Source organism: Vulpes vulpes, chromosome 8, assembly GCF_048418805.1.
Source record: "Vulpes vulpes isolate BD-2025 chromosome 8, VulVul3, whole genome shotgun sequence".
Classification (NCBI taxonomy): Eukaryota; Metazoa; Chordata; class Mammalia; order Carnivora; family Canidae; genus Vulpes; species Vulpes vulpes.
The window spans coordinates 41,766,089-41,779,085 of record NC_132787.1 but is presented as its reverse complement, the minus strand read 5'-3'; the positions used below and the strand labels follow the sequence as shown (position 1 = coordinate 41,779,085).

The 12,997-nt window shown below is 45.0% G+C and overlaps 2 protein-coding genes across 10 annotated transcripts in view; both read left to right on the top strand.

Annotated features, from left to right (window-relative positions):
• Positions 1-6,628, top strand: part of KDM5A (lysine demethylase 5A) — a 110,439-nt gene extending 103,811 nt beyond the window's left edge. For 2 of the 4 annotated variants that reach the window (XR_012002995.1, XM_072766254.1), the window contains 2 exons: positions 4,917-5,092; positions 5,328-6,628. Coding sequence is in view for 2 of the 4 variants with exons in the window: in XM_072766254.1 (XP_072622355.1) it covers positions 4,917-5,045 (129 nt within the window). In the remaining 2 variants the exon portion in view is untranslated. The remainder of the gene's footprint in view (positions 1-4,916; positions 5,093-5,327) is intronic. The other 2 variants (XM_072766253.1, XM_072766256.1) reach the window with 2 other exon arrangements.
• The window catches only part of SLC6A13 (solute carrier family 6 member 13), a 36,181-nt gene continuing 28,382 nt past the window's right edge, over positions 5,199-12,997 (top strand). For 2 of the 6 annotated variants that reach the window (XR_012003000.1, XM_025995437.2), the window contains exons 1-2: positions 5,199-5,285; positions 7,597-7,803. Coding sequence is in view for 3 of the 6 variants with exons in the window: in XM_025995437.2 (XP_025851222.1) it covers positions 7,602-7,803 (202 nt within the window). In the remaining 3 variants the exon portion in view is untranslated. Of the gene's footprint in view, positions 5,286-7,596; positions 7,804-9,115; positions 9,259-9,799; positions 9,901-12,997 lie in introns of those variants that run through there. The other 4 variants (XM_025995438.2, XM_072766270.1, XM_072766271.1 and 1 more) reach the window with 4 other exon arrangements.

Here is a 12,997-nt window from a genome sequence, read left to right as displayed (position 1 = left end):
GAAGGGTGAGGAGGTATGGGAATGTATGGCATTCTCCTTTTTTGGTACCTGTGTCTGTGTGTCAGTAACCCACTGGTCAGCGGGAACTTATGGAGATTTTGAAGTGGGTCCCCTGATGGGCCTGTCTTCAGCCAGGGGATTGGGGTCACTCTAGGCCCTTCTACCTTACTCAGGCTTCCATTTTTCAAGCCTGTTGACCCAAAGCAGCCTCTACATCCACTTCGTAGGATTATTCTGATGGTAGAATGAGATGGTGCATGTATAATACTTAGCACATTGTGAATGGCACGTTGGAAGTGCCCAATAAAATTAGTAATGGTGATGACTGAGATTAATATTCTCTGTCATAAGTTGTATTTCTTTTAAGACCTTGGGATTGTAGAATTTAGGCTATCCTACCTGGAATCAAACACAGCACAAGAGAAGAATCATCAGTGTTTTCAGGACACCTGTGTTCCCAGTGCTTTTCCCAACAGGGTCAAAGACATGGACAACAATAGTCAGGGAGCAAATCATGATCTTTGAAAAAACCCCAAAACCCTTTTTATTTTAATTAATTTTAGACTTGAGGAAATGTTGCAAAAATAGCGCAGTTTCCATTATACCCCTAATGTTAACATCTTAGCCATAGATTGGTTGTCAGAATAGGAACATAACATAGCGCCGTCAACCTAAAGGCTTTCTTCATGTGCCAGCTTTTACACTAATGGCCCTTTTCTGTTCTAGCATCCTGTCTAGGACCCTAGGTAGGATCCCAGGGTACATGAGAGCATTATTTCCCCTCTGTCTTCTGTGGCCTAAAACAGTTGCTGCCTCCTTGTCCTTCATGGCCTTGATGTTTCTGAGGAATAGCAGTCAGTTATTTTGTCTGGGTTTGTCTTAAATTTCTTCATGACTGAACTGCTTTTTTGGCAGAAATGTGGTTGTGTTTTTCTTAGTATATCATCTCCTGTGGTTCATGATATGGATAGTGATATGTCATTTTTAAAAAATATTTTATTTATTTATTCATGAGAGACACAGAGAGAGACACAGACACAGGCAGAGGGAGAAGCAGTCTCCCTGCAGAGAGTCCAATGCGGAACTCTATCCCAGGACCCTGGGATCATGCCCTGAGCCAAAGGCAGATGTTCAACCACTGAGCCACCCAGGCACCCCAGTGACACATTTTATTACTAGAGATGGTAGCCTTGGTCACTTGGCTATGGTGGTTTCTATCTGATGTCTACATCATGAAGTTACTATCTCTTTATAATTAATAAATATCTTGGGGGAGATACTTTGAGACTATGTAAACTTCCTACCCACTAATTTTACCATTCATTGGTGGATCTTGTCTCCAACAATCATTACAGTGGTATTTGTCTAATGGTTAGTTTCTATTTCTTGCTTTCCTTCTACTTTTATTAATTGTGAATGTCCTTTCTCCCCCATTTATTTACTTAATTGGTTATTTATTTATATTAGCATGGACCTATGAATATATTTCATTCTTTGGGTTAAAATCTGGTATCATTCTTATTCATTTTGTTGCTCAGATCGTTCCAGTTTTACAAATCATAATTTTAGTTTATTCTACTTGTTCCTTTCCTCCTTTTCAGTGTGATATTTGAAAAGAACTGAAAAAGTCAATAGGAAAAAAAAAAAGAAAAAGTCAATAGGTTCCTCACCCCTGTGGTTAAATAAAACTATGCCTATTAGTTTTTTAAAAGATTTTATTTATTTATTTCAGAAAGAGGGAGTGAGCAAGAGCATGAGTGAGGGTGGGGGCAGGCGATGAAGTGGCAGAAGAGAAGCAGGCTCCCCACTGAGCAGGGAGCCTGATGTGGGGCTTGATCCTGGGACCCTGGGATCATGACCTGAGCTGAAGGCAAACGCTTAACTGACTGAGCCACCCAGGTGCCCCATGCCTATTAATTTGAAGATCTCCACCAGTTCCTTTACCACCTCATTCCAATGTTGAAACTGGTATTACTCAGAAATACTCTTTTCGAAATGAATCACACTCCTAATATTTATTTGCCCTTGTGCCACCCCTAGTAAAGACAAAATTGCTCGGGGGATTACATTATGGCATATCGGCATCTAAATATGCCTGGGGTCAATTGGATGGAAGCCAAGACCTACCAGACCTGCTTTCTCCATGGTTCACTTTATTTCGTACATCCTTTTTGGGTAGTGCCTCCTTCAGTTATCCTACCAGTCTAGGGTGAGTCTTAAAACTTATGCAGCCTTTTGAGTGAAAATTCTTGAATTAATTCTAATTCTAGTGTTACCTATTCCCAGGTTTCCTGACCCAGGAGGCCGAAGGATGATGGTGATGTGAAGTAGAAACAAGGCTAGTCCTGCCTGAGTTGTGCTAAACCCCAGACAGGGAGTTGTGAAGAATTGTCATAAACACTCGTTTACCAGTGGTTCTCAAACTTTTTAAAACTTTGGTCAACCTAAACATGGCAAAAGACCTACAGCATGAAATCCTACTTTACGGAGAAAGAGATTGGGGGTAACAAAGATTTGGAGAGGAATAAAATAGCAATCAAAATTGTAATATGTAGGGGTCCCTGGCAGGCTTGGTTGATGGAGTGCGTGGCTCTTGATCTCAGAGTGTTAAGTTTGAGCCGCCTCATGGTGAGTATAGAGATCACTTGAAAATAAAATCTTAAAAAAAAAAAAAAAAAAGGTAATGTGTAGGTGGTTATGTCAAAACAATAAGATCAACAAGCAAGACCAAACATTCCTTAATACAAGGGCAGCAATTCTAAACAACCCTAATACAAGTCTAAACCAACTCAGCCTGCTCCTGACGATGCCCTGATCACTGAGAGTCTTCCCTGGAAGCTGAGAACCCCAATTTTTGCACATAGAGGGCATAGGAGGGGCTGTGCAGCATAGCTAAAGGCTTGAAGGTGTCCTAACTTCGAATACTATACAGATATCTGAGGCCTTGGTAAATCCAGTTATCTGGTCATTCCAGAGCAAAATCACTAGAGTTTCTAATGCTTACAGGTCAATTACTAGGTCATTAGTGCCACCTGATGGTAAGTAAAAACAAAAATTAATAGCATTGCCTTTGAAAATAAACTTTTTGACTGAGTTTGTAACCTTTCTCAGAGAACGCTGTTGGTCTCTTGTTTAACCATTAAATAAAATGGAGGAACTAGAAGGGGAAGCTGAAACACAGTAATAATAATCTCTGGGAGGCTCCCTGGGTGGTCTTTTTAATTTGTTTATTTGTTGTTAAGATTTATTTATTTATTTCAGAGAGAGAGAGAGAGAGAGAGAGGGCAAGCTGAGCTGGGAGCCAGAGGCAGGGCTGCACTCCAGGACTCAGATCTTTACCTGAGTTGAATCCAAGCTGCGGCTTAACCTACTGAGCCCCCCAGGAGCCCCTCTCTGGGTATTATCATGATGTGCTTCCCTGCCCTGGAGGCGGATGAGGGATGAGAGAGATAGAAACTGTTAGAATCAGTGAATTTGCCTTCTTTTCCACTCCTTTGCGTCCTTTCAGGCACATGCATCCCCCCCTACCCTCGCCCCCATCCCCTGACTCCGTCCGCCCAGCTTTGCTCAGGGGTCTCCCAATCTCATCCTTGCTCTCTGTGAATGATTTTCTAAGGATAAATACCAGCTATTATTCGAAGGCTTGCTATGTGCTAGGCCCTTCACATATACCTATCATCTCCTGAAATCTTACTCAACCCTGCGAGGAAAGGAGTATGTGCTCCTTTTTTATAGGTTTCTTGAAAACAACGTGTTTTTTTTTTTTAATTTTTATTTTTTATTTATGATAGTCACAGAGAGAGAGAGAGGCAGAGACACAGGCGGAGGGAGAAGCAGGCTCCATGCACCGGGAGCCTGATATGGGATTCGATCCCGGGTCTCCAGGATCGCGCCCTGGGCCAAAGGCAGGCGCCAAACCGCTGCGCCACCCAGGGATCCCGAAAACAACGTTTTTGAGCAAAAAGGCCACAAAGTGAAAAGCCACCGGGGCTGCTGCCTCTATCCTGCCAGCTATTTCACTTAGGATGAGTCTGGGGCTTTGCTTTGTTTTAAAGCTTAACACTTTCTTTTCCCTATTGGTTTAAAAAATTATTTTTAAAAATCAATTCTAGCACATTATTTAACAATCCAAACAATCCCAAAGCTTCAAAAGCAGAAGTGAAAAATGTCCCTGACTTCACGTTTTACTTCCTGGCCCCAACACTACGGTTCAAATAGAACGTGTATTAATTGTTTAGTGAATACTTTTCAAAGTTTTCAGCATATATATAAATGTGTGTGCGTGGGGCATCTGGGTGGCTCAGTCAGTTAAGCCTCTGACTTGGGCTTAGGTCATGATCTCAAGGTCGTGGGCCGTGGTCAGTTGTGGGTCATGATCTCAGGGTCATGAAATCGAGCCCTAGCTTTGCACCTGCACCAGGGCGAGTCTCCCTGCTCAGTGGGGAGTCTGGTTCTCCCTCTCTCCTCTCCCTACTTGTGCTCTCTCTCTCTCTCTCAAATAAATGAATAAAATCTGAAAAAAAAAATTTGTGTGTGTATGTGTGCACCCTAGGAAGTTTTTCTGACTTCTCAGATTTCTGTAATTTATGTATCTTTACTCTTTTTTTCCTGACATAAGTTTTCTTTTATTGAATTCTGTGCATAATAATCTTGCCAGTGAAACAAAAAGTAAAAAATAAAAAAAAGATAATACGTACAACCTGCAAAAATGATTGATATTCTTTCATTCCATTAATGTATCTTTTTATTGAGGTATAGTTGACTCACAACATGACATTAGTTTCAGGTGCCCCCACCTATCTTTATTCTTAATCACAGTCCACACTAAATCGTAAACTGCAAAAGGATAAGAGAAATGTATGTTCAATCTAAATGTCACCCAACTAAAGGAGCACCTATTCCTGATGGGAGTATAGGAGCCCTGGAACTGGAAAAAGGGTGAAAGATGGGATCCTTCTAGGGAGACCCTGAGGCTGCCAGAGGGAAGAGCTCGTGAACCCTGGGGAAGACAGCTTGCTGCCCAGCCTCACAAGCAACTGGCCTGACCTGCCAGGGTGTGCTCACACTCCCCAGGCTGTGAAATCACTCGAGTGTGAGTTGTCTGGTGCTCAGGGGAGGGAACAGTGGGGTGGGGTGGCAGGAGGCGGAATGTGGGCTGGGCCAAGTTTAGAATTACAAGTGCGGCAGAGGAGTTGGAACCACACTTTAAATAGCCAGCACCTTCCCCTTCCCCCTTAGATAATTCTTCTCCCCCTGACTGGACCTCTGGCAGCAATTGCACTAAGGTTTGTAACATTTTCTTCTCTCTCTCTCTCTTCTGTTTCTAGGTCTCAGACTACAGGTTGGCAAGATCATAGGACTTACAACGAAAGGATTTTTTGACCCTCCTAGAAAATATTTTTCTGCCACTTATGTGTGCATATGCAAAGACTAGATGCTATATTCTTGGGGTTTCTGAAGCTTCAGTGGCTGTTGGCTTGAGGGACCATGTGATTTAGAGGAAGAAAACCCCAGATTGAGAGGAAAGAAAGGAAGAGATGAGATGAGACAATGAACAACTCTTGGCAAGACTGAAAGAAAATAAAAAATTGAGTGCCTGTTGTTCTACTAAGTGCTTTATTATATATACATCGCCTCACTTAGTCCTTCTCACTTTTACAGACAAGTGAACTGAGGCTCAGAGTAGTTAATTCACTTCCCTGGAGTCAGACAGCGAGTGGTACAGCACAGAACTAAGATCTGTGCCCGGTTTGTCTGAATGCATGGCTCATGACTGCAGTTAACTGCAGTTTCTGAGAAGCAGTACCCTGAGGATGAAGGAGTGGAGGAAAATGGCCTTCCACCATAGGAAGACACCCATCAGATGGTAAAGGGAAGCTCTGAACCAGCATAAGACGTAGACAAGCTTCTTGAAAGGGCTGAGGAACCTTCTTGGGACCAGCTGTTTGGGTTTTCTCCTCTTCAGCTCACAATCTTTGGAGGCTATTCCCCAATGTACCAAATAAGCAAAGGTTCCTACTGTTCCTTGACTTTCTCTGTGACTTTTTAAATCCCTAAGGTAGCCCCTTGGGAGAGGCAGAGCCATAGGAGAGTCTGGCCAGATGGGGCTTGCAGTGAGAAAGTTTGTTAGCATGAATTTTTCTTGAGGCATATGAAAAAGTCCATCTGTCTCCTTCTCCAGAAAAGGGACCACTGTATAAAATCAGGAGAGAGTCATCAGAAGATGCTTATTGAGACATGCTGATAAACCTGGGTAGCCAATGTAATGGAGAGATTTAATTGAAAGAGCAGGGACAGAGTGGGTTCAAGTCCTGCCTATGCCTTTGACTTGCTGTATGGCAGCAGACATGTCACTTAGCCTCTCTGAGCTGAAACTTCCTTATTTACAAAGCAGAATTAATACTGCTTACCTTTCAGGGTGGTTGTGTGGAATAAATGAAACAAATATATGTAAAGCACTTAATAGTAGTTGCTCACTAAGTGTGAACAATACCCAATCTTCTCTTCAATCCCAATAAGAGTCTAGAATAGGGCAGTGAAGCATTTGGAACTATGGCTCTTTATTCATTTCATGTTGTCTTCTCTACCATAATAAATTCCTACATGTGTCATCACCAAAAAAGAAAAAGATCTTTCTCTTATGTTGACTTTAGAGAGACATGGAAGGATAGTGGAAAGATAAGCCTATCTTATTCAGAATTCCAGGGCCCCATTCAGCCTCTCTCATTCCTTTGCATGGATTTTTTTTTAAAGTTGCTTCTATTTTAATATTGCAAAATATATCATGTTCTTTGATGAAAATGTAGAAAACAGAAATAAGGAAAATATTTCTATAATCCAACCACGGAGAGAGAAACATTTTGGTGGATATCCTAATCTTTCAATGTGTACACTTTGCAAAATATTTCCCAAGCATAATCATATCATATATACTATTTTATAACTTCTCACTTCACATATTGTGAACACTTTCATTTCATTACACATTCTTCTGCAACACAATTTTTGATGATTGTAGAATAGTTCACTCTATGCACGTGCCATAATTTACTCACCTATCTACCATTTTGGAACATTTATGTACATTCTCATTTTTTGCTGTTGTACACAATGAACATCCTCAATGCCAAATCAGTCACAGTGATTTCCCTAGAGTAAATTCCTACGAGGGAAATTGCTGGCCTCAAGGATCCTTTCAAGTATCCCCAGCATACAGGACACTGAAACTGAAGCACACACTAATGTATGCAAAGCGAGTCATTGGCCAGCAGGGAGAACTTAGACAACCTGGGGCCACGTGAATTCTTCCACAGCCACAAGCCCCAACCCGAGACGACCTGCCTAGGGGAAGCAGTGTCTGTACCTTGGTATCGAGGCTTTCTTCCTGAACAGGAAAGGAATATACATTCTCGGCAGCTCTCACTCAGCCTTTACTAAGAGGTGCTAACTTAGGAGGACACGGGTCTGCAGGCAAGGGGGTTGGAATCTTTTTTCTTCCAGCGCACTTATTCCCTTGGGGAATTTGCTGGTGACGGAAGGGGAAGGCTTTTTTCCCAGGGTTCCAAGCAGTAACCGAGCCCGCTGCTTGTTTTCCAGGTGGGATGGATAGCAGGGTCTCGAGCACCACCAGTAATGGAGAGACAAAGGCCGCGTACCCAGTCATGGAAAAGGCAAAGGGAGAGGGCACTCTGGAGCGGGGACACTGGAACAACAAGATGGAGTTTGTGCTGTCAGTGGCTGGGGAGATCATTGGCCTGGGCAACGTCTGGAGGTTTCCCTATCTCTGCTACAAAAATGGGGGAGGTGAGAGCCACTGCGCCACCCCACCCATCCCTGGAAGGAGGATGTCTCTATCTCCTGCGCTTACTGCCCCTCTGGGGAGTCCTGGGGGTGCATAGAATGCTGGAGTCAGAAAGACCAGTCCAAGTCAGGATACTGCAGGAGGCTGAGATCTAGACAGATTGCCTGACTTTCCCAGGGGTTTCTCTAGACTGGTATGGCATCATAAGAGTATGAACATAGGTTTGGAACCAGATGGATCAGAGTTTGGACTCTGGCTCTGCTACTTAATCTCTGTGTAATCTTGGGCAAATTCTTTAAGCCCCTAGAGCCTCAACTGCTCTTCCTGTAAATTAAGATAGTAGTACCTGCCTTTCAAGTTGTTTTAAGGATTAGAGGTATGTATGTAAAGTGCTTAATAAATGGCAGCTATGTGGAAGATGACGTTGCCACTGAACTGTCCTGTGATCATGAGATTCCTTAATCTGTGTCTTCCTGTGCTCTCCCCCAGGCACCATGATGTTCCGTGAGCCAATCATTACCCAACCCCTCCCGTGTCCTAACCTTTGATACTAGTGGCTCTTCCTTAAAAATTTCCCACTTAACGTGTGTGTATATGTGGTATTACTTCTAAATCTTTCCTAGGTCTTTACTGGCTTCTCAATCCCCCCACCCCATTCCAGCCCCCCAGGGTAACTCTGCTCCCCCACAGGAGTGGAGTTAATTTCCCACCAGTAACTCACTTTCAGGGCAACCCAGACCTATGTGGGAGAGCTTGGAGGGATTTCTCAGATACTGAGGCATTCTGGCTGAGTAGTGGGTTAGGATGGGTTTGCTTGTCCATGGGTAAAGCTTATGGGTGTTAGGGATCCCAGATCTGGTTTGGAAGTGAGGCTGCAGTTAGGGTGAAGGAAGGGGAAATGCAGAGGTAGATCATATGAGAAAATGCTGAGGGCAGTAGTTATTTTGTGGGCTGCAAGGATTGGAGGATACCCTAATGTAACACCTACCCTTTTTCAGGGGAGTAGGAGCCTCTAAACACATGGAGCTCTGTCTCCCGGAGGGTTTGGGTGGTGGAGGTGGGAAGGCTGGGTGCGGGCGGGGACAGGGGTGCTCTAAAGCCCTGGAGCCCTATTCTCAGGATTGTGGCAATTGGAGGACTGGCCTTGGAGTTGGAAATTAATGTGAATATTTCCAGAGGGGTGGGTATGGGCTGGTATGTCCTTTCTCCCCAAGGATTTCTGGCCAGCAGCCTGAAATCACAGGACTTTGTCCCGTGTGCACTATGAGGGAAGGAAGGAGGCCTTCCCACTTCCACCCTAGCATTAGACACTGCACATGCTTCCCTTCAGTGAACTGGCTGGAGGGACAAGGCTGGTCCAGGGCAGAGGAGGAGTCTGGGGCTATGCTCGACACTGGGACTCTGTACCTGGAGCCTAGTAACCAGCTTAGCCCCTCACATGGCAGGAAGATTAGGAGGTGAGCAGCTTTCCCCAAGCCTCTCTGGAATTGGGTAAAGGTTGGCCTGGGTATTAGCCCGAGGGGCACGAAGAGGTGGGAGGGAGTGATTTGTGGGTTTGGCGCAAAACCAGTGGGCTGAGGAAGGGGAAGCAAAGGGAACTGTGATCAGGAGCGGTGGGGGGTGTGGGCTCACCCTTTTGAGGGGAGCTTGTCAGGCAGTGTCTGTATCGATCTGAGCTCTGCCTCAGGGCTCTGTAGTAAATTTGTGCAGGCCCAGAAGTGTGTGTTACTGTCTTGGGTGGAAATGCAGCCCCAGGAAGAGTATCAGGCCCCTGGCTCTTGCCATGGGTTTGTGAGGGAAGAGATGGGTGTGGCGGCCTGTGGCTGCTTCCTCCCTGGATGGAGCCTGCCTTTCAGCATGCTGATTCTGACTGAGAATGGAGATGTTTTTAGGGGTCCTGGACCCAGTCAAACTTTCTGTTTAATCCCTAACACTACCACCCATAGTCTCTTCCCTTGATCAAGTGCAGGGCTTTAGGACTCCTCTTTTCCTTGATAGATGACAGCTTTGGAGCTAGAGGCTGATGCCCAGGTTTGCTCTGAAGGCCATGAGTCACCCAGGGCCACTGAGTGAATTAATGGAAAGCCTCCCCTGCCAAGGTAAGGGGGACTAACCGAGGAAATGTGTAGTCATGAGAGAAACCTAGACATGCCCAGTTTTTGGTGTTCCCAGCAATTTTACCTTTCTGGCCTCACCCAGTTCTCCTTGCCTCCCAGAAAAGCAAGCTCCTACAGAGAATGGGCCCCAACGTTGTTACTACTACTACTTCTTCTTTCTTTCTTTCTTTCTTCTTCTTCTTCTTCTTCTTCTTCTTCTTCTTCTTCTTCTTCTTCTTCTTCTTCTTCTTCTTTTTAACTATTTTATTTATTTATTCATGAGAGACACACAGAGAGAGGCAGAGACACAGGCAGAGGGAGAAGCAGGCTCCATGCAGGGAGCCCAATGTGGGACTTGATCTCAGGTCTCCAGGATCCTGCCCTGGGCTGAAGGTGGCACTAAACCGCTGAACCACCAGGGCTACCCCCCAACGCTTCTTCTTCTCACCTTCTTGTCTGTCAAGGAACAGTGCCTCTTTCTGACAGGACACTTTACTACCAATGGGGGGCAGGAAGGCAGGGAGAATGGAGACCACTTACATTGATTTGACCCTGTTTCCTCCTGGTTTAGTGATCCTATTTAAAACCATGGTTCTCCAACTGGGACTTGGACTCCCAGGTGATGAGAAGAATGTTTTGAGCAAGTTCTGGAGAAGGATGTTGGGTACTCTGGGGTGTACCATGCTCAGGTAATGGACACTATCGGCCTGCTTCTGGGTCCTCTCTTCAACCTCTTAGCCTTAACAGCCACTTCTGTGCTTGGGGCAAGGCGAGAGGATAAAGCAGGCACCTTATTATTATCAATATTTGTTCAATGGTGAAATCAGAGATGAAAAAGTCCCCAAGACATACTTTTATTTCTAATCTTAAAATACAAATGATGTCTTCTTTGGTTCCTTCCAGCTTTAACATTTGTTAGATCCAATTTGAAGTGAGTTCTAGACCAGAGAAAGGGCTGATGCAAGAATAGGATAGAAAAACAGGTAAACAGTTAAACACTATGGTTGAAAACCAGAGAAGCTAAGAAAGTGGATATAAGAAAGCCCATCTAAAATCAAAAGAAACTAGCAGGCTTCTCAGGGAGATGAATGTGAGCCATGCTTGCTTTAGTCATCACCTGGTTGAGCGCCCTCCCTGCTGTCCAGGACCTTAGTGGCCAATCCAACCCCTGAAAAAGCTTTCTAGAGTCTCCAATCTCTGCCAGTTGCCCTAGCACACAGCCCACCAAGCCCCTGCCCTGACTATGTCATTCAACAGCAATTACTGGGTACATACCATTTGCTCAGAATTCTTTTAAGTTGTAGGGATATATCTAGAAACAAAACAGAACGATTCCCTGTCCTTGTGGGGCTTACATTCTAGAGGAGGGAGACAGACAGTACAATAAACAAACTGCATAAGAAAATTACACAGTATATCAGAAGTTAATGAGTACTATGGAAAAAGACCAAGTGGAGCTGGGTAAAGGGGACCAGAAGGGGGTGTGTAGAGTGTGGACACCAATAACATTTGAGCAGAGGTTTGCCAGGAATGAGAGAGTTGGCTGTGTGGATATTGAAGGTAAAAGTGCTCCAAGCAGAGGACACAAAAGATTTAGGAGTCATAGAGCAAGAGGCTGACTGGCTTGTTTGGGGAATTGCAAGGAGGGGAGTAAATAGAAGCTGAGGTCAGAGAAGTAAATAGGACGAGGGTGGCACATCATGTAGGTCCTTGTCAGTTATTGTGAGACTTTGGCTTTTGCTCTAGTGACATGGGGAGACAGGGCAGGGTTTTGAGCAGGAGCAGCATGATCTTACCTTTTAAAATAATCTTTTTGGCTGCTGTTGAGAACTGATTGTACAGGAGTCAGGGCAGAAGCAGACCAGTGACAAGGCTGAAAATTTTAGTCATCCTTGATTCCTTCCCACCCTCACACCCTGTGCCCCACCAAACTGTTGGATCTATCTAAATACTCAGATTCTGAGTGCTTCCGAACATCAGCCTTCAGCTAGGGTCACTGCACCCTGGCTGCCAATGGACTGAGTTCCTTAATGTGGGGACCAAAGACCTCCCATGATGTTTGCAGCATCTGACACTTCTTGTCACCTCCACTGCTACTGCCTGGTCTTAGTGGTCTGAGGGTTGTAGCCTGATTGCTGTGAAGGAAAGACTTGCCCTTTACTGCAATGTGGAAGGTCATGAGAGGAGCAGGTTTTAGGAAGAAAAGAAGGAATTGAGTTTGGGGAGCACTGACTTGAGATATCTATTAGGTATCCAAGTGGAGATGTCAACTAGGCAGTAAAACATGTGAGTCCAGAGTCCATGAGAGAGATGTGGACAGGAGATACAAATTTGAGAGTGATTAGCATTTTCATGGTGAGAAGAGAGCATAGGAGTGGGGGGAAGAGGAGGGACCAGCAGGAGACATAGAAGAAGAAACCAGTACAGAAGGCTGACAACCAGGACAGCGAAATGTTTTGGGAGGCAAGGAAAGAGATGATGTCAGGGAGGCCGGACAGACAATGGCATCACATGCTGCAGGTAGGGTAGAAAGATACAGGGGAGAGTGGGGTGTTGGTGTGGGTGGTGTGGAGACCATTGGTGACCTTTCAGGAGCAGTCGCAGTGGGATGCCAGGGCAAAGACTGCCTGCAGCCGGTTCAAGATGATGGGGAGGAAGACTCAGAAATAGGAAATATGGGTTATTTGGGCAAAACTCGGGAGTGGGTGAAGTACGCATCTGCTCTGTGTTCTCCCTCTGGGCTAGGAAGAAGCCAGTATGAGTGCTGCATGGTAGTGACAGTGTGCCCCATGGTGCATAGGGTGGTGGTGGGGATGGGGCTCCTGCCAAAGACTCTGCACCTGTGAACTCTTTCTCAAGCTCTCCCTCCTCAGCTCCCTGGAGGGAAAAGCAAGCATAGCAAACATGACCTTCCCCCGGGGGCTTGACCCCTAAAGCTCTAGCTTTGAAAAGTCTCTTGATAACCCCAAAGACCTGGTGTTGGGGGAAGGTGGTAGGAAAGGGCTTTGGTAATAGGATTCAAATCTGCCAGGAGGGAATTTAAATTACTTGCCCACCAATCTCAGCCCAGATCAGAACACATCATCTGTCATCCCTCTAT